Raw genomic sequence first — 22,480 nt, 5'->3', positions numbered from 1 at the left:
ATAGCCTAAGAAAACTGTTCAAATTATCAAAGAGCTACATTTAAAATGAAAATTAATGCAAAACAACCTTGAAGATTTTTGTATTACTGTGAAAGCAGAATATCCACAACTGTTGAAAATGGCAGTTGAAGTGTTTCACTTTTTCTTCAGCTTATCTGGTTATCTAGTGAGCTTCTCTAGTGAGGAGAACAAAAAGTTATCTTACCAAGAAAGGCTTCAATTCTGTAAACTGTAATGTCTGGAGACTAGACACCTGTGAAGAGATCTGATTGAAGTATTTAAGGCTCTGAATAGATTGAGTAAGCTAAATGCTGTCAACCTTCTTCCTCTTGCTCAGACCATATTCTTCCTCAATATGCTCCTTTACATATGTAAAGGAGCATATTGAGGAAGGATGGTTGCTGGATAAGCAGAAATTTGCCTTCAGCCATTGGGTAGTTTGATTAGTGGAACAAGCTTCCATCTGTTATTGTGGAAGTGGGCAACTAGAATAAATTCAAGGCAGAACTATTGATTTTTTTTTTTATTAAAACCTCAAACACTAAAGGTATTAGAACCTACGGTACTTAGTACTGTGCATAACTTGAAAGTTGATATCGTGAAAGAAAATATTTGGTGATACTATCCCTGAATTTCTACAGACTGTAATTTTCAGGAAATAAGTGTTAAGGGAGAGTGTTCCAGAAAACGAAAGATGAAGGAATAACGAGGAAGAGGAAATGTTGGTTCTGCGAGTTTGAAGTTAGACAGTAAAAGGATGCCAACCTGTTGTGCACATGTCTATGAGAGCTTGAGCTGTAGGGTAAATGCCCTTGAAGAAATTAATATGAGGGGCCCCATCAAGCACTCAGCTGCCCAGCAAAATGGCAAAGCTGACTCCTGTGTATCAGGCAACAAAGAGGCAATCTCCGAGGTAGAATGCGCTGGTCCCAAAGGAACGAGTTATTGTTGGTGACTCTATTCTCAGGGAGATGGGGAATATACTATGCAAGAAGGATAGGTGGAACAGGACCAAGGTATGTCTCCTAGGGGCAAAAGATGATGACGTTGTAGAGCAGATATCATCTTTTAAGGGGTCAAAAGGTGATATTGTTGTACACGTTGGAACTAAGATATTACAAGTAAGAGATGTGCAGATTTACTCAATAAGTACAGGTAAAAGTTGAAAAAAAAAGTCGCGAGTTTGGGTTGAGTGTGAAAGTGTCTGCAATTCTGTCCAGGCATGATAGAAGGGAGTATATGATGAGAGACTTGTGGATCAATTCACCCCTGGAGAGAGTGTGCAAGGCTCAAGGGGTAGAATTTTTTTCAGCCTGGTCTGTGCTTGTTGACAGGAGAGATTGCTTCTACAGGGATAGGGTACACTTAAATAGAAAGGGTGCAAGAATATTTGCTGATGCTATTGAGGCAGTGTTAGGTGGGTCGGAAAACTGCTAGCTTGGGGAGGGATACACAGACTAAAAGGTTAACAATAGCCACTGGCAGAGGTGAAAGTGATTCTTGCACTGCTTCTATTAGAATGAGCAGCAGCACGGAAAGCAAGGCAATGGAGATTTCCAGGACTACTGGGAGTCATAGTGGAACAAATAAATACATGGGCTGTGTTAGGGTAATGAAGAGTAGAAACAGGTGCATGTACACCAATGATAGGAGTATAGTTAATAAATTTGATGAGCTTGAAGCGCTAGTCAAGACGTCAAAGGCAAATATTGTTGGGATATCAGAGAAGTGGTGCCACAAAGATATAAGCAGTGCAGAATTGGAATTTTGTGAGTACAGAAACACAAAATCCAAGGAAGTGCATCCAGTTGATGTTGGTGAACAATGCAATGTTGAGCCTGTTTAGTGTGACATAAGCAATGGGAAAGGAAAAATGGGAGTAGGTGTGTGTTATAGGCCTAATGAATCAGATGAGTATAATGAGCAATTGTGCAGATAAATAGAGTGGGCCAGTAAATCAGAATATCTTATAATGAGGGATTTTAACTTTCCAGATATCGACTGGAACTTGTGGGTTGGTCACTTGCTTACTGGCAAGACATTTTTGAATTTATTGGATGACTGTTTTCTATGGCAGCATTTCGGGAGGCAACCAGAGGGAGTAATACTCTTAATCTGATTATCAGCAGTGATTATTCATGCATTAAGAATTTGCAGATAAAGGAACCACTGGGTGACAGTGATCACAATGTACTGATATGGGAATTACTTAAAGATGAAACTACCATCAAGGCTAAAGGGAAGGGCTTTTGCTTTCATAAAGGTGACAACAGGGGTCTCAGACAGTTTTTAAATTCTGCACAGTGGGATCAACTGATGATGTTACTAATTTTGAATTCTAAATGGGAAAGCCTTCAGGGACTTAATCTTGGAGGCTACTAGGCTTTTCATACCAACTAAGAAATACTGTTCAAGGTTCAGGCCTGAATTGGATGTCAGATGAATTAATAAGGCTCGTGGCAGGGAAGAAAAATATATAGGATGCATATAAATTATCATGGAGCACAGAAGCCTATGGCAGATATAAGCTTATCTGTAATCAAGTCACAAAGGAAGTTAAGCAGGTGAAGGCAGATTACGAGAAATCTTTGGCAAAGGATGCAAACAAAAACAGCAAAGAGTTCTTTATTTATGTAAACTCTAGGAGGAAGGGGACGAATCAGATTGGTCAACTTGATATCGATGGTTTAACTGTTGACGATCCTGCTCAACTAGCTAACAAACTAAATGAATATTTTGCATCTACATTCCCACATGAGGAGTTATTCAGGGAGGGGAATGCCAGAGGTGTATTAAACTCTGGCAGTAAGCTTCAATTCTTGTAATAACTGATTGTAAAGTGGAGGAGAATTTGTTGAAGATAAACATAAGAAAGACAACTGGGGCGGATGGAATCTATCCAGTTATCTTAAAGGAGGCAGCAAAGGAAGTAAGGAAACCCACAGCCATAATTATGAGAGCTTCCTTGGACTCATGGGAGGTACCCATGAGACTGGAGATGTGCAAATGTGTCCCCAATCCACAAAGGAGGAGGATCAAAGGGAGATGCAGGTAGTAGTAGTAGTAGTAGTGGCATGTGATGCAAGAAAGCAAATGCATGAGCTTATGCAGCATCAGCCAAAAAAAAATCACACCATTCCCTCCAAATGCCTGTCCAGTTCCTCCTTAAATTTATTCAACCTATCAACTTCCACAATGACAGATGGAAGTTTGTCCCAGCAATTAACCACCCGCTGGCTAAAGTAAAATTTCCGCACATATATTCTACATCTGTCCTTTCTTAATTTGAATTTCTTAATTTGAATTTATGCCCCCTTAGGTTCGTAATCTGAACAAGTGGAAGGATCCCATCAGAATTCAGCGTGCTGAACCCATTCAAGGCCTTATACACCTCAATCAGATCACCGTGCAGGTGCCTAGTCTCCAGCAACTGCAATTTGCAGAACTTAAGCCTCTCTTGATAAGAGGATCCCTTCATTCCCCTCACCAATCTCGTTGCCCTTCTCTGTACACACTCAAGTAAATCTACATCCTTCCTAAAATGAGGCCTCCAGACCTGTACGCAGTACTCAAGGCTTGGCCTGACCATTGCCTTATAAGAGGGATAATCACCTCCTTATCCCTGCTAGCAAAATTCCTATATATCATTGACAAAACTCCATGACCTGCCCTGGCAGCCTGTCTGCATTGTTCAGAAAACTTCATATCTGACTGCACAATTACTCCCAGGTCTTTTTCATTTTCTACCACCTTAAGTGTAGTACCACACAGTTGGTACGTTTCTCTGGGGTTACTTCTACCCATACTTTGCATTTGTCAAGGTTAAACTTCAGTTGCCACTTCTTAGCCCATCTGCCCAAATTATCTAGATCCTGTTGCAGTAGCACACTGCCATTACTGTCATTAACAACCCTGCCAACCTTTGTATCATCTGCAAACTTCGACACTAAGCCTGATATACCTTCATCAATATCATTGATAAATATACAAAACAACAGTGGACCCAACACCGAACCCTGTGGGACTCCACTAATAACATTAGTCCAAGAAGAGCAGCACCCATTGATTACCACCCTCTGTCTTCTCCCACTTAACCATCCTTTTATCCATTGTAGCAACTTACCCTTAATACCATTCTGCTCCAATCTGTACAATAGTCTTCCATGCGCAACAGTGTCAAAAGCTTTCCTGAAATCCAAATATATGATATCAAAATTATTTTTTGCATCCAGTTCCTTTGTAACCACATCATAATATCCTATCAAATATGTCAGACAAAACTTTCCCTTAACAAACCCATGCTGTGTCTGAATTATTGCTGCAGTCTTGTCTAGATGATCCTGCAATGCATCTTTAACCAGTGACTCCATTATTTTACCCGGAACAGAAGTTAAACTAACTGGTCTGTAATTACTCGTGTCACCCTTCGAACCCCCTTTGTGAATTGGGGATACATTTGCACATCTCCAGTCCGTGGGAACCTCCCCTGAGTCCAAGGATGCTGTCATAATTATGGCTAAGGGTTAGTTGCTTTGCCGCCTCCTTTAATATAACTGGATAGATCCCATCCACCCTAGGTGCTTTTCTTATGTTTAACTTCAACAGTTTCTCTTCCACTTTGCTCTCAGTTATTACAAAACCATTTGATACAATTTGATAACCTTCTGCCATTTTCAAACCTTAATAATTCCTCATGTGTGAATGTAGATGCAAAATACTCATTCAGTTTGTTTGCTATCTGAGCAGGATCATCAACATTCGAACCATCGATGTCAAGTGGACCAATCAGATTCAACCCCTTCCTTTTAGAGTTTATATAATAAAGAAATCCTTGCTGTTTTTCTTAGCATCTTTTGCCAAGGATTTCTCGTAATCTGCCTTCGCCTGCCGAACCTCCTATGTGACCTGATTACAGATTAGCTTATATCTGCCATAGGGTTCTGAGTCTCTTGATAATTTATATGCATCCCATGCATTTTTCTTCTCTGTTACGAGTCTCATTAGTTCATTTGACAACCATTTAGGCCTAAACCTTGAACAATATTTCTTAATAGGAATGAAACGTTTAGTAGCATCCACAATTAATTCCTTGAATGCTTCCCACAGGTAATTACAGATCTGTTAGTTGAACTTCTGTTCCAGGGAAATTAATGGAGGCACTGGTTAAAGAAGCATTGCAGGATCATCTTGACAAGATTTCAGTTATAGCTCGGACACAGCATGGGTTTGTTTTAAGGGGAAGTCTTGTCTGACCAATTTGTTTGGATACTATGGTGTAGTCACAAAGGAACTGGATGCAAAGAATAATTTTGATATCATATATTTGGATCTTAGAAAAGCCTCTGATACTGTTGCACATGGAAGACTGCTGCACAAATTGGAGCAGTGTGGCATTGGAGGCAAATTGCTGCTATGGATAAAGGGATGGTTGAATGGGAGAAGACAGAGAGTAGTAATCAATGGACACTGCTCTTTGTGGACTAATGTTATGAGTGGAGTCCCTCAAGGTTCAGGGCCCATTGTTGTTTTCTGTATTTATAAATGATATTGATGACGGTATATCAGGCTTAATATTCAAGTCTGCAGAGACATCACGAAGGTTGGCAGGGTTATTAATGACACTAATGACAGTATGCTACTGCAATAGGATCTAGAAAAGTTGAGCAGATGGGCTGAGAGGTAGCAAATGAAGTTTAACATTGACAAATGTAAAGTACTACATATGGGAAGCAGTAACCACAGAGTAACATATCAACTCTGTGGTACTACAGTGACGGTGGTAGAGAATGAAAAGGACATGGGGGTAATTGTGCAAGCAGATATGAAGTTTTCTGAGCAGTGCAGACGGTCCATCTGCAAGAGTAGCTCATGGTGTCTTGTCAGTGATATATGGGAATTTTTCTAACAGGGATAAGGAGGTAATTATCCCCTTGTATAAGGCAATAGTCAGTACTGTATACAGGTCTGCAGGCCTCATTTTAAGAAGGATATATAGAGCTGTTGAAACGAGTAGAGAGAAGGGCAAAAGATTAGTGAATGGAACAAAGGGTTGCTCTTGCGAAGAAAGGCTTAAGTTTTGCAAATTACAGTGTCTGGAGACTAGGCACCTGCGAGGTGATTTGATTGAGGTATAAAGCCTTGAATGGTTTGAGCATGCTCAATGCTGATGGGATTGTTCCTCTTGCTCAGAATAATCACCTGAGAGGGCATAAATTCAAATTGAGGAAAGACAGTTGTAGGATAGATGACAAAGTTTGTCTTTAGCCAGCGGGTGGTTGATTGCTGGAACAAACTTCCGTCTGTTGTTGTAGAAGTTGATAGGTTAAATAGATTCAGAAATAGGGGTAATTTTTTTGGCTGATGCTATATAAGTTTGCTTTCTTGCATCATGTGCCTTTGCTAATGCTAATATTGGAATGTTGATTTTTTTTCAACATTCCTAAAATTACAGCACAATGAATGAGTTCTCCCACATTTATGTGCAGCAAACATGACATGCTTCACAGCCAGGTGTTTTTTCTTCTCCATGAGTGTGATACCAAACAGGTGGTACATTAATCTGGGTTTACTTCTACCCAAATGTGGCACCCTGCATGTGTAAATGTTAAACTTCAATTAAACTTCTCAGCCCAGTTGCAAAATATGTGAATGATTCCTTATAATTATTGTCTTAATAGACTGTGAGAAACAACTTGGGAGAATTATTTCATTTATAAAAAGAACATCGTAAGAGCCCTTACACACATGGCTCTTTATAAATAAATTTGACCTGGTGTTCGTCTTCCACAAGTGCCTATTTATGAGGTGGGGAACAAGGTTATGCTTTATGCCAGAACTTTTGATTCTATAAAAAATGTTGATACTTTGGATACTACAGCTATTGGCACTGCTAAGGCAGTTCTTTCTGATTATTTGCTTAGAAAACATTTGCTGTTCATTGACTCATTTTGCATGATAATCTAAATCTGTAACTGAACCTGAAATGTCAGGACTTTCTTTGAACAGCAGAACTGAAAAGTACAGAAAGTTTAGTTAGAAATTTTAACCATTCCTGGAGACATAAGAGAGACAATAAGAATTAAATATGATAGTGCTATAAACAAGAAATCTGGATTTCACATTTCAAAACAAACAGATGTCATTGTTGACCTTTTCAAATAGCGGATACAAAAAAAATTGTAATTCAATTAATTTGATAAACTGGTAATAGATGCAAAAATGTTATTACATATTTGCATGCATATATTCTATTGTTAGTGCATATTATCCAATGTCGACTTATAACTAAACAATGAAAAAAATAAAATAAAGGATAAAACAATCAACTTCAGGTACTTGATAAGATTGCTAACATATTTGGATTATTTTCATATGAGTTATACTTCATAATCGGGTTGTTGCTATTGCAACACCAGGGTACCTGCCCACCCACCGATCAGAGGCTAAAAAAGCCTCCAAATGGTGCTGTCTGAAAAATTCCTGTCAATGATATACAGGAATTTTTCTAGCAGGAATAAGGAGGTGATTATTCCCTTGTATAAGGCAATGGTTAGGCCACATCTTGAGTACTGTATACAGGTCTGGAGGCCTCATTTCAAGAAGGATGTAGAGCTGCTGGAACGGGTACAGAGAAGGGAAACAAGATTAGTAAATGGAACAAAGGGTTGCTCTTACGAAGAAAGGCTTAAGTTTTGCAAATTACAGAGTCTGGAGACTAGGCACCGGCGAGGTGATCTGATAGAGGTGTATAAGGCTTTGAATGGTTTGAGCATGCTCAATGCCAATGGGATTCTTCATCTTTCTCAGAATAATCACCTCAGAGGCATAAATTCAAATTGAGGAAGGACGGATGTCGGATAGATGTGCGGAAATTTGCCTTTGGCCAGCGGGGTGGTTGGTTGGTGGAACCGACTTCCATCACTTGTTGTTGAAGTTGATAGCCTAAACAAATTTAAAGCTCAACTGGACAGGTATTTCGAACGAACGGAGGGGTGAAATGGGAGAGGGTTTTTTTTTTTTTTTTTTTGGCTGATGCTGAATAAGCTTGCTTTCTTGCATCATATGCCTCTACTAATGCTAATGCTAAGTCACTTTAACCAAAACATGATTCGTCAAAACAGAAAAATTATTCTTTTCATGGATAATGCTGCATCTCAATCCGCACATTGAATTGTCCAACATTCAAATCGTTTTTCTGCCACCAAACACATCTGCAGAGTGTCAGCCCTTGGATCAAGGAATAATAAAAAATTTTAAACTTCACTACAGAAAACGTGTTTTAAGACATCTCATTGCAAATATGAATGATGTGATATGTGCGAGTGACCTTGCAAAGAAAATCAGCATGCTAGATGCGATTCAATGGATTTCCTCTTCAGTAAACGCCATTAGAAAACAAACCGTCGTGAACTGTTTTGTAAAGTCTGGCTTCTCAAACGCAAAAATTGAAGTTGTGAACAGCAATGTGGAGCACCAAGAAGAACAAGAACTTCAACATCTATTGATAATGTACAATACTTCAGCTACAAGTGACCCTGGCTACAAAGATATAGACTCGAACCTCACTACAGAAGATGGTGCTCTAGATATCAACGACATTATCATCGATATTTTTCAAGAAGTTCCTCATGAGGATGAAGAAATGGAAGGAGGTCATTCTGTCAAAGAACATATTAACGACGAACCACCGATGAAAATAGAAGAAGCGCTCATACAAATCAATCGTTTAAAAATGTTTTTCGCCGCTGAAGAAGATACTGAAGGACTTTCGATGGTTTCTTCACTCCAAACAAATGTTTAAAACAAAATTATCAGCCGGAAGAAGGTGCAGAAGAAAATAAATGATTACTGTATGTATTTTTCTTAAGATAAAGTCATAATATGCATAGCACAATTGTATGTATATTATTTACAAAAATATTGTGCAAAATCTGTATATAATTTAATTTAATTTTACATTAAACGTTTAACGATTTTTCTTTATCTCTTGTGTATGTAATTGTATATTATTTACAAAAATATTGTTCAAAATCTGTATATTTTAATTTAATTTTACATTAAACGTTTAACGATTTTTCTTTATCTCTTTTGTATGTAATTGTATATTATTTACAAAAATATTGTTCAAAATCTGTATATTTTAATTTAATTTTACATTAAACGTTTAACGATTTTTCTTTATCTCTTGTGTATGTAATTGTATATTATTTACAAAAATATTGTTCAAAATCTGTATACATTTTAATTTAATTTTACATTAAACGTTTAACGATTTTTCTTTCTTTCTTTTTTTTTTCTCCCTCAGACTTCTTGTTAGCGGACACTTCTCTCTAACGGACAAATTTTCGTTCCCCATGGCTATCTGTTAAAGAGAAGTTTCACTGTACATATAAATATAGATATATATGTATATGTATATATAAATATAGATATATATATATATATGTATATATACATATAAATATAGATATATATATATATATATGTATATATACATATAAATATAGATATATATATATGTACAAATGGGTAAAGCACTATTGTCTTCATTATACATAGCCATATATTTGTCTACCTGTGTCCATCTGCATGGTAGAACTAGATTCTCAATAGACAGATTTTGATGAAATTTTATATATTTGGGCCTTTCAGAGTAAAGTTTATCAAGTCATGAAGTTTTGGTAAATATTTCCTTAGTGCAATATAGAAATTTTTGATAATCGAATACAATGAAATATAATGCAATATGTAAATTACCTAATTTTTTTTTGGCATGTTCACATTAAGTGTTGTCTTCACCATGTCCAACCATCTATCTATCCATCCACATGTACAAACTTGATTTCCAGTAAATACATTTTGATGAAATTTTTAAAAAAATTGTTGAGGCATCCCAAATTTCATTAAAAATGGGACCAATCAAAATTCTGATGGCTTTTTTATATTATATATATATATAATTTTGAATTATGTCTGTATATAAATCAAAGTATGTTTCAGATATTCTGCAATTGCTCTACATGGAAAAGTATTAATTATCAAATATATATATATATATTAATAAATACAGTAATACCCCGACTTACGCTATCCCGACTTACGCAGCCGACCGGGCTAGCCGAGTGGGTAAAGTACCTGCCCGGGAACCCAAAGGTCGCGGGTTCGATTCCCGCCTCGGGCTTGGATCAAAGTACTGCAAAAACCTTGGGAGGTGCAATATGGCCACAGAAGCCGATGCGCCAACAACTACGAAATCAAAATCAAATCAATCCGACTTACGCGAGCTCGGAGTTACGCGGTTCTTGATTTTTTCGTTTGGCAACACTGCCGCCCACTATCTTCAAGGTCATTTTTCATATGCTATCGATATACGGTGCAACGGCGGAGAGTGAGAGCAAAAGATGAACAATATTCAATTTTGCTGCCGCATAAGCTGCAAACATATACAAGAATTTGCATTCCAACTTTCATATTTATATGTGTGCATTCGAATTCGTGCTCAACTTTTGTCGGAAATTACATCGTTTTCACGAATAAAAAAACTTTCCAGGCTTTAAGGTTTCCAAAGGCCGATTGACAATGATGATCGGCGGAAATGCAGCTGGTGACTGCAAGTTAAAACCTCTTTATTTATCGCTCCGAAAACCCAAGGGTTTTAAAAAATATATCTAAAATTAGCTTACCAGTGATTTGGAAGTCAAATCATAAAGCTTGGGTGACAGATTCCGTTTTTGAGGACTGGTTTGGTCAACACTTCATACCCGAAGTCGAAAGTTATTGCAAGTCTAACAAGATTCCATTTAAATTGATCCTTCTTATTAACAATGCATCCAGTCGCCCTCCTGCCACCCTAATTAATTTCGACCGATGTTTGAAAGTTGTGTTTTTGCTTCCAAAAACAACCGATGGACCAGGGAGTCATCAAAGCATTCAAGGCCTACTACACGAGGCATTCGTTTGCACGTCTGAATGAAGCTATGAGACAAAATAGTGAGATATCTGTTAAAGACTTTTGGAAACAATTCAATGTTTTAGATGCCGTAAGAATCATTGAAGAATCTTGGGATGAAATTCACAAAAAAACATTGAGTGGTGTCTGAAAGAAACTCTGTCCATTTTTTTTTTCAAAAACGAGACGAAAACAACGCCCGAAACTGATCATGTCGCTCATATGATAGAAGTTGTTAATCTTGCCAGGCAATTAGATTTGGAAGTAAATGGTGATGATGTCAACGAGCTGTTAGATTCACATAGTGAGGAGCTGACAATGAATGAGCTCATAGAGATGCGTGAGCAAAACGTCACTGAAGTATCCGACACTTCAGACCCAGTTCTACCAGAAAAGCACATGACAATTGCAAGCTTGACAGAAGGTCTGAGCTCAATTGAAAAGGGCTTAAAAATTTTAGAAAACATACTCCAACGGAGAACGCGGTTATAGCTACAAAGCAAGGAATAAAAAATTATTAGCTTGCTATGAAGAAATTCTGCGTGAAAAAAAGAAGGCGCTGTCGTCAGACGAATTTGTTAGATTTTATGAAGTCATCGACATCGAAATAACTTTTTTTACATAACTCATTTATTTTTTTAATACATATTTTGTAGTAATATGTACAAATAACTGCAATTTTATTAAATATTTTTCTTCTAAACTAGTGTTTTTGTTAGTCCTTGGTCCCAATTAAACAAAATATATGTGTATTTATATGTAAAGTTGTACCCCGATTTACGCGAATTCGACTTAAGCGATTTTCGTCGGACCCACCTATCACGTAACTTTGGGGTATTACTGTATATTAATTATGAAATAAATATGGAAACTGTCTACACTTTTTATTGGATTATTGGATTTATTATTATGATTGGATTACTGTATTGTATCTGCTTCTGTTTTGTGCCCTGTTTGAAATTAAATTTTATTTTCTCATATTTAAGTATAAATTGTTTTTGTTTTCCATGAATTACTGCTAGTTAAAAATTGTAAGCATTAGGAAGGCTGATGTTGAATGAATACAATGAATACAAAATACAAATATGAAAAATACAAATGCACAGTTTAATGTATAGATCTTGTGAAAGTAGACCTTTAATCAAATATCAAGAGAACAAAACACAATGATCTTTTGATTTTTAACTTAAAACGTTTACTTTGGAACTTATCAAAATTGTAACCCACTAATAATGATAATAAACTGTAGTCTGTCATCTTCTATCTCTAAAACAAAACATTGATTAGATATAAATCAAAATGAAAATGATTTTAAGTGTATTGAAGTTCTCTTTAATCCAAAAAAAAAAAAAAAAAATGAACTCAAACACAAAGACAGTTGATAACATAAAGAAACAAACTGTATACTCAATTACTCAGTTCCTTGTATAATCGAGCAGTCCTGGAAACATTGGGCTCTATATTTAATAAAATCACTTAAGGTTATTAAATAAAACATGAACTAAATATAGCATTGAAACAAAAAGACTTAGTATTAATCTTTGGTACATATGAGTTAGTGCAGTTGCATCAGTTTTATATGTAGTAAACTACCAAGGTAGATGAATTGGCATTGTTTCAATTATATCTCATATTGTTAATGCCTTCACAACGAATTGCCCTGATATTGCACTACCTCGAATAAGTAACGCTTCACCAATGGAGAAGACTATTGTTTCTTATTCTCAGCGGATACCTCCACTGAGAATAAGTAACACCGCAGTAGTAACACCGCATAAGTAGTACCGCAGAGTTGATACATTGCTCTGGGGTTACTGTTACCCATATGTAGTACTTTACATTTGTCAATGTTAAACTTCATTTGCCACCTCTCAGCCCATCTGTTCAACCTTTCCAGATCCTGTTGCAGCAGCATAGCGTCAGTAGTGTCCTTAACGACCCTGCCAACCTTTGTATCATCTGCAAACTTAGACATTAAACTTGATATCCCATCATCAATATCATTCATAAACACCGAAAACAACAATGGACCCAACACTGAACCTTGAGGAACTCCACTAATAACATTAGTCCACGTTGAGCAGTGTCCATTGATTACCACTCTCTGTCTTCTGCCACTCAACCATCCCTTTATCCATAGCAGCAATTTGCCTCCAATGCCACACTGCTCCAATTTGTGCAGCAGTCTTCCATGTGCAACAGTATCAAAAGCCTTTCTAAGATCCAAATATATAATATCAAAGTTATTCCCTGCATCCAGTTCTTTTGTAACTACATCATAGTATCCAATCAAATTGGTCAGGCAAGACCTGCCCTTAACAAAACCATGCTGCGTCTGAGCTATAACTGAATTCTTGTCTAGATGATCCTGCAGTGCTTCTTTAACCAGTGCCTCCATTAATTTACCTGGAACAGAAGTTAAACTAACAGGTCTATAATTACTTGTGTCAGCCTTTGATCCTCCTTTGTGAATTGGGGTTACATTTGCACATCTCCAGTCTATGGGTACCTCCCCTGAGTCCAAAGAAGCTCTCATAATTATGGCTAGGGGTTTGCATACTTCCTTTACTGCCTCCTTTAATAAAACTGGATAGATCCCATCCACCCCAGGTGCCTTTTTTATGTTTATCCTCAACAATCTCTCCTCCACTTTCCTCTCAGTTATTACAAAATCATCCAGCTCACTGCCAATGTTTACTTTACCTACATCATTCTCCTTCCTGAATAACTCCTCATGCGTGAATGTAGATGCAAAATACTCGTTTAGATTGTTAGCCACCTGAGCAGGATCCTCAACTGTTGAACCATCAATATCCAGTGGACCAATCTGATTCATCCCTTTCCTTCTCGAGTTCAAGTATGTAAAGAACTCCTTTCTGTTTTTCTTTGCATCCTTTGCCAAGGATTTTCCGTAGTCTGCCTTTGCCTGCCTAATCTCCTTTGTGACTTGGTTACAGACCAACTTATATCTATCATAGGCTTCCATGTCACCCATTAATTTGTATGTATCCCATGCATTTTTCTTCTCTGCCACATGTCTCATTAGTCCATCTGACAACCATTTAGGCCTAAACCTTGAACAATATTTCTTAGTTGGTATGTAAAGCCTGGTAGCCTCCAAGATTAGTTCCTTGAATGCTTCCCATTTTGAGTTTGCTGTTGGTAACATCATCAGTTGGTCCCACTGTATAGAATTTAAATACTGTCTCAGACCATCATAGTCGCCTTTACGAAAACAAAAACCCTTCCCTTTACCTCTGATGGTAGTTACCTCCTTGAGTAAATCCCACTTCAACACACTGTGATCACTGCCACCTAGTGGTTCATTTATCTGCAGGTTCTTAATGCATGAAGAATCACTACTGATAATCAGATCAAGAGTATTGCTCCCTCTTGTTGCCTCACGAACATGCTGATGTAGAAAACAATCATCCAATAAATCCACAAAAGCCTTGCTAGTGTGCGAGTGACCAACCCACAAATTCCAGTCAATATCTGGGAAATTAAAATCCCCCATTATAAGACTCTCTGATTTACTGGCCCACTCTATTTCCCTGTACAATATATTATTATACTCATCAGAGTCATTAGGCCTATAGCACACTCCTACTCTCAATTTTGATTTCCCTATGCTTATGTCACACCAAACTGACTCGACACTGCCCTGTCCATCGATGTCAACTGGCTTCACTTCCTTTGACTTTATGTGTTTCTTAATTAATAGCATAACCCCTCCTCCCCTCCTGTCCTGTCTATCCTTTCTATATACATTGTATTCCCCAAATTCCAGTTCCGCATTACTTATATCTGTGTGACACCACGTCTCTGATATCCCAACAATATCTGCCTTTGATGTTTTGAGCAATACCTCAAATTCATCAAATTTATTTACTAAAGTCCTAGCATTGGTGTACACGCAGGTATACATGCACCTGTTTCTATTCTTAGCTATCCTAACACAACCCATGTGTTTACTTGTAACGCAATGACTACCAGCAGTCTCTGAAATATCCTGTATCTTGTTTTTCAGACTTCTGCTCATTTCAATAGAAGCAGTGCAAGAATCACTTCCACCTCTGCCAGTGGCTACTGTTAATCTATTAGTCCTTGTATCCCCCCCAACTAGCAGTTTTCCGACCCACCTAACACTGCCTCGACAGCATCAGCAAAAATTCTTGCACCCTTTCTATTTAAGTGTATCCCATCCCTGTAGAAGCAATCTCTCCTGTTAACAAGTACAGTCCAGCTGAAAAAAATTCTACCCCTTGAGCCTTGCACAATCCCTCCAGGGCCGAATTGATCGACAAGGCTCTCATCATATACTCCCTCCTATCGTGTCTGGGCAGAATTGCAGACACTTTCAAGTTCAACCCTAATTCACGACTTATCCATTCGCTCGTGATATCTCGTGTCATCCACGCTTTTTTATTAGACTTCCAGTCAACATTCAAAAGATTCAACTTTATGCCCTTGAAACAACGAGGATTTTGTGGTTTTCCTCTAACAAGAGGTTGTTCAAAGTCTCCCAGCATATGTGTACACAATAGTACAGTCAAGCGTTCCTTAGAAATTTTTCCGCCCTGGCACTTTTCGTTTTTTAGACTCAATGTTTTTTCAGGAAGAGCTTTAAAAAACAACCCTGTTTCGTCACAGTTGTAAATATCCTTAGCTTCAAAATCACGACATAAATCTTCCAATTTGACGGTCCGCTCTGTTACAACCCCAGTATCAACAGATTCACCTTCACCACTTACGGTTTTCCAAGAAATTTTATGCCGAGTTTTGAACTTGTCTAGCCATCCCACAGAAGCTTTGAACTCATTTACTCACATAGATTTTGCAACCTCCAAAGCCTTTTCCCTAATAATAGGCCCATTAATGGGAATTTTTTTAGCACGTGCACGACAAAACCACTCATGCGTAACATTTTCAATTTGAAATCCAACAGTTTTCGGGAATGATTTTTGAACCTGATCATTTCCGTGTTGCCAAAATTGCTTGAGCAGTTCATTTTTTTCTTTAGGATGTCGCTTACCTGCGTCTTCTCGATTTTGAATTTTGCAGCGAGATTGCGAACACTATTTTTTTGCCGATCATACGCATTAATGAGTTCAACTTTATCTTTTAAAGTTAAATGTTTAGAGAAGACATTGTGTGCACTTCACGCAACACTGAACAAAACTGAAAACTGAAACTCAAAAGACAAAAGGCCGACCAAATCCCCCCCACCCCCTGCACACACCGAATTCATCAGAAGTTTTACACGTGCCTTAAAATTCTTGAAAAAGGGTTTAGAACCATGACGTAAACCTTGATAAAATTTAGAGAATCGGAAATAGAAAATAAACACACGATTGAGGCAATACTTGGAAGAAAAATTCCTAGAAAAAGGGCCGTGAGCTCTCCTGCAGTCCGTTATGGGGAGATCAAATTAAGTGCTAATCTAAACGAAACAGTGCAGATTGCCTGTCCGCGTCTGTTACAGAGAATGTCCACTAGACAGAAGCTGAAAACACGTTAAAACCAATGGAGATGAGTTGGGGAATTTGAAAATGTCCGTTGTAGAGAGATTTCCGTTAGGAGAAGTTTCACTGTATATATATACATATACATATATATCTATATTTAGGTATATATACATATACATATCTATATTTATACATATATATATATACATATATATATGTATTTCATTAATAACATATTTGATATGAAAATGGTAAATGAAAATTTTACATGATAAAAAACCAGTTTGAATATGGTTGAAAAAATTATTCATAACAATCAAAAAAGAGCAAAAAATGCTAACATTCAGAATATCTGTAGCAAGAGAATAATCATTGCATCTGAGATGCTGACAAAATGTATCTGCTAACTGCTAACCATAATCAAATGAATCGATGTTCCCCTTGATTATGCCCATTATAATAATTTGAGTTTATCCTTTGAATAATTAGTAGTAGTAACTACTAATTATTCAAAGGTATTAAAATTCAGTACAGCTTTGCAACCCAAGTCAATCAAACCTGGGAAAGGGTTCGGGGAACCCACCAATTTTTTTTTTTTGAAAATTATAACATAAAATGCACTAAATAAAGAGTACTTTCATATTACATAAAAAAAAAAAAAAAAAAATATATATATATATATATATATATATATATATATGCATGCCATTCTTCTTAAATGGATCATGTATAGCATTCAAATGAGATGCAATTTATTTGGTTTCAGCACTTCACTAGCAAGAACTTCTATGCCCTCAATGTATTTGTCAAAAACCTTTTTACTGAAGTCATTTTTCAAATAAAGGGTGAAATAAAATTAACAATATACTGTATTACTAATAATAAAAACATGCATAAGTAAGAAAGCGTGAGGCAAACATCAGATCACTGCCTTACTAATGAAAAACATGTTAATATTATAAACAAAAAAGTTGGACATGCATGTGACAAGCAGCTCTAGTTTGAAGTATTATTTTAATAATAATATTTTATTAGTAATTATGAATATTTTATTTAATATTATTTATGAATAGACATAGTTAAGTCTAGGCAAAAGCTTCAAGCTATGAAAACCATATAAAAAGTCAATGACTTTATATAGCTTTGACCTTAGTGACTTTACTGACTGCACCATCTCGCATTTATATGTGGATATATCTCATAACTGGGTTGCTCGGGTCTTTGCAATGCTTATTTGCTCAATGATGAGACTCCAATCAAAGTTGAAACCCAGGTCTGGGTAGTGCATACACTTTAAATGAAAAGCAATATCCTTCTCCATTGGAGCAATGCCTTTTATTTAAAGTAGTGTAATGTCAAATCAACTTGTGATGAAGTGCTTCCACAATATGAGAATGATAACTAAGTAGCAAACCCAATCCACAATATGAGCACTAAACAGCAAACCCAGTTTGCTCATATCTATGTACAGAAAGAGGCTATCCCCAATATATACATATTATTTATGAGTATTTTATTAAATTCAACATAAAGGAAGGTATCAGATATCCATTTAGCAAATCTAATGGTAACCCACAGGTTGAGAATCGCTGATTAAAACAAGTTGAATATTTTAATTTCAGTAACATCTCATTAATTTGTGTTGGCTTTTAACATACGGAGTTTAAGATGATATTTATTTTAAATTTATTTGATATGTTTATTTAGTTTTTGGTCCTGTTTATATATTTTTTCTGTAAGTTTAACTTTAAACTAACTTTTTTGGGATTGCAAATACTGCATATTTAAGAATATCAGATTTCAGTATGGGTTTTGCCAATCACACTCCAAAGCCACTAACAGTTCTGCAGTAGCTGTTTAATTGTTAGTTGAAGTATTTCTGAATTCCCACCTATATGACTGCAGGGCAACTTCTAGAAAAAGGGACTGCAATCTTAAAACATCAGACCTGTTTTTTTCAATAATGTGCTATATACAGGGTGTTTCAAAAATATTGGTACAAATGTTTAGGGGCCGACCGGGCTAACCGGGTGGATAAAGTGCCTGCCTGGCTACCCAAAAGTCGCGGGTTCGAATCCCGCCTCGGGCTTGGATCAGAGTAGTGCAAGAACCTTGGGAGGTGCATTATGGCCACAGAAGCCGATGCGCCAAAAACAAACTAAAAAAAACGTTGAGGGGAGGTAGGTAACATCTAAAGGAATGTGAATCGCATAGGAACCCATAACCGGAAACGTCACGGGAAAGTAGTAGCAGAGGCACAAGAAGCAGAAATGACACAAGACAGTAATTAGTGGCAAACATTTATTTGACATAATATTAACAATGGAGTACGAGGTGGATGCATTTGATGATGTTACAACAGATGCTCGAAGGTTCCACCATGAGACGCGATGCATGCGTGACACCGACACAGCATGGATTGGCAGACACGGTCGAACACACCTGGAGTTTCTTTGACAGTAGCAGCAGCACAGATGAGTCTCGACACGAGATCCATTTCTGTCTCCACAGGCGACGGAAATGGATCTGAGGATTTGAGGACACGATAGATTTGAGGGCCCCCCCCCCCACAGAAAGAAATCAAGGCTCGATAAATCAGGTGAGCGTGGGGGCCAGGCAACGGGTCCACTACGGCCAATCCGTCGATGCCCAAAACGGCTGTTCAAATGGTCACGAACACACCTTCCATAATGGGCAGGCACCCCGTCATGTTGAAACGAAATGTTGCGTCTCACATTTGCTGGAACATCGTCAAGTAACCCTGGTAGAACTTGTTCAAGAAAGATCCGATATTTAGCGGAGTTCATGTGGGATGGTAACAGGTATGGGCCGACTAAGCAGTCACCGACCATACCTGCGCACACATTTATTGCGAAGCGATGTTGTGCCGCACGGGGGCGCACACCGTGTGGGCCCTCTGCTAATCCATACACTTGGTGCATGTCTGCCAGCTCACAGTTTGTATATCGATGCATGCTCTTCATGCGGCGACTACTGCTTGAATGAGTAAACCAGAAATTTTCCCTCTCGTGAGCTGATAAACAGCGCCGTGTACCAACTTACGGTGACGTTTCCGGTTATGGGTTCCTATGCGATTTACATTCCTTTAGATGTTACCTACCTCCCCTAGACGTTTGTACCGATATTTTTGAGACACCCTGTACATATGTATGTAATGTGTAATAAAGTATATGACATAGGGTGCTGGAATGAATTTCTATTCTAAATGTAGTATGTGCAATATGATTATAATCATCAATGAGAGTAACAGATGAATCAAGTCAAAAACATAATGTACCTACTGTTTTCTGGAGGATAAGGAATATTTAGTGAATCAGCCTACTAATATTATTACAATCGGTTTGCTTGAAAATATTGGATTATATTTGCAATAACCTCTTTAGAATTTAATAAAAAAACTTGATAAAAATAATTACTATATTTTTTGAAAATAAGATCACTTTAAGAGAAATAGTATGAGGACTGTTCAATAAAGAATGATCATAATTTTTTTTTTCAAGACATAACCTTTATTAATCATAGATATTTTGATAGTCCTTTTCAAAGTGGCCCCCATTTGATGAAATGCATTTACTCCAACATTTCTCCATTCTTCAAAACCTAGTGGAAGCCATTTTTTGACATGTGTCTGAGAATTGCCTCTGATGTCTTTACAACTTCTGGTGAGTGGAAACATTTTCCTCACAGCTCTTTTAACTTTGGTAATAAAAAAAAACTGCAAGGCACAAGGTAAGGAGTATAGGGTGGATGAAGAACACATTTGACATTAATGCTGACTAAATACTCAAAGACAATATGTGCAAAGTGTGGTCTTGCTCTGTCATGATGCAACATCAACTCACCTGCATGCAGTTGTGGTTATTTGCAGTGAATGTGATCCCATAAAGTGAGCAGCAGAGTCCTGTAGTAAGGTCCTGTAACAAGCATATGACGTGGCACAACATATGGGTAAACCATTCCTCAAATGTCAAAAAAAGAGATGCCATAACCTTTCCTGCAGAAGCCACAACTTGCTTTTTTTGGTGTTGGCAATGACTTAGACTTCCAAACAGAGCTTTGTTGCTTACTCTCTGGGTTGAAATGATGAAGCCACATCTCATCCGCCATTATCACCTTGTGCAGAACCTCATCATCTTCAGTAACCATCCATTGCAGCTCTTAACAAACCTCCATGCAAACTTGCTGTTGCTCAGGTGTGATTAGCCTTGTAAGAGCATACACAAAACATTTCACATGCAAATGGTGATGGAGATTACCACGTGTGCTTCCTGCTGATATTTTCAACATCTCTGCCAATTGCTTTACTGTTATATGGTGATCTTTTTTCTCCCGACTGCAGAAGCAATGTTTATGGTTTCTGTAGTGACAGCAGTGGTTGGAGCTCCAGGCCTGCCAATTTTTGTAATTGAATCATGTCCATCTTTAAACATTCTGAACCACCCATGAGCAGTGCTATATGGAAGTGTAGAGCTACCATAAGCCTATTTTAACATTTCATATGCTTCAGCTGATGTTTTATTGAGACAGAAACAAAATCTGAGGGCAGCATACTGTTCTTCATGTATCACGTCCATTGTTATGTAGGTGAACAGCATAAACTGGACCAACCACCATGGTCACCCCATGTGCAAGAGTCAACTGCACAATTGCTATGTGATGCAGCTTGGGTTTGGTCTTAAATTCTGCAACTTAGAAATAGCCAACAGTATGGTTGTTCATGAAAAATTATGATCGTTCATTACTGGGCTGCCCTTGTATTAAGAAAGGAAAGCATTTTCTATTAACTATAACAGGAAACATTATCATTCATTCTTCATTATCTCTTCTAAAACTTAGTAGCATTATCTGACTCTTACTTCATATATATGTGTTTCTTCCCCTATATTCATGCTATCTTTTGTTTCTAACTGCTGATTTTTTGAATTTGATTCACCTAGCAAACAGAAGAAATAGGGTTACTCATTTTTAATATTTAATTACTGTCATTATATGCAGAGACTGCTATAATTAAAAATGTCACGATCATTCACTAGTATTAAAATGAATATAATGAAAAAATTTAAACCTATAATTCTAATCGGTACTGGCATTTGGCCTTTGCATTAATGTTAATCTTGGATTTTTCTCCTTTCCATATGATTAATGAATTCAAGAACTGTATTAGTGAAACTGAGGGGAGAAAATAAAAATTTTAATATTCCCTTTATTGAAATAAATATACCAGTGTTTCTGAACTACTACTTACTTCATGATCCAATGGCAGAAGCTCCCATGGTGACCTTACGAGCGGTAAAATAAATATAAATTTAGCTGCATATAATTAAAAATTAATTTATTTAATGGAAGCATAGAAAATAATGATTTTTTTTATTCAAAGCTATCCATTAAATAAAGTGTGTGTGTGTGTGTGTGTGTGTGTGTGTGTGTGTGTGTGTGTGTGTGTGTGTGTGTGTGTGTGTGTGTGTGTGTGTGTGTGTGTGTGTGTGTGCCCAAGTGCTTTCTGGTAGCTCCCACCCCCCAATGCATGAAAGGCATTAGAGCTATAGTACCTCAGAATATTATATGGGGTCAAGGCTGAGAAGCTAAAAGATACTTGACAATGGACTTGAATTTCTCTAGATTGTAATTTTCAGGAAATATATGTGAAGGAAGATTGTTCCAAAGAAGAGGTAAAAGAAGAAGAGGGATAAATAAAGAATAGGAAAAGTTATTTCTGTAAATTTAGAGTTTAAGAGTCAAAGGATTTAGAATAGTTGAGGTATATGTTCAGACTGGTTCGGAAGAGGGATGTAAAATTATAAATACAAATTAATAAGTATGTAACTTAATTATTAATACCTATTATTCTTTTATGCAGTTAACTAATAAAACATTAAATCAGAAAAAATAAATAAAAAAAGTCTTGTTTGAAATAAACAAGAGTAGTTAATTTTTATTATTACACCTAAAAACTGTTTCCATGAATAATCAATTTTAATTGTATAATATCAATAGCAAGATAATTTTTCAAAAGAAATGAGACAACTTTCTAAGTATTTTAAAT

At 37.0% G+C, this 22,480-nt stretch overlaps 1 protein-coding gene across 3 annotated transcripts in view; it reads right to left on the bottom strand.

The window, feature by feature from the left end:
• The window catches only part of LOC150085473 (uncharacterized), a 620,530-nt gene that overhangs the window by 160,167 nt on the left and 437,883 nt on the right, over positions 1-22,480 (bottom strand). For all 3 annotated transcript variants that reach the window (XM_090374054.1, XM_090374052.1, XM_090374053.1), the window contains exon 16: positions 21,294-21,370. In XM_090374054.1, coding sequence (XP_090230180.1) covers positions 21,294-21,370 — 77 coding nt within the window. The remainder of the gene's footprint in view (positions 1-21,293; positions 21,371-22,480) is intronic.

Source organism: Mastigoproctus giganteus, chromosome 5 (genome assembly GCF_048544385.1).
Source record: "Mastigoproctus giganteus isolate SK-2022 chromosome 5, ASM4854438v1, whole genome shotgun sequence".
Classification (NCBI taxonomy): Eukaryota; Metazoa; Arthropoda; class Arachnida; order Uropygi; family Thelyphonidae; genus Mastigoproctus; species Mastigoproctus giganteus.
Note: the sequence above shows the minus strand (reverse complement) of the source record. Positions and strands in the feature narration are given on the sequence as shown.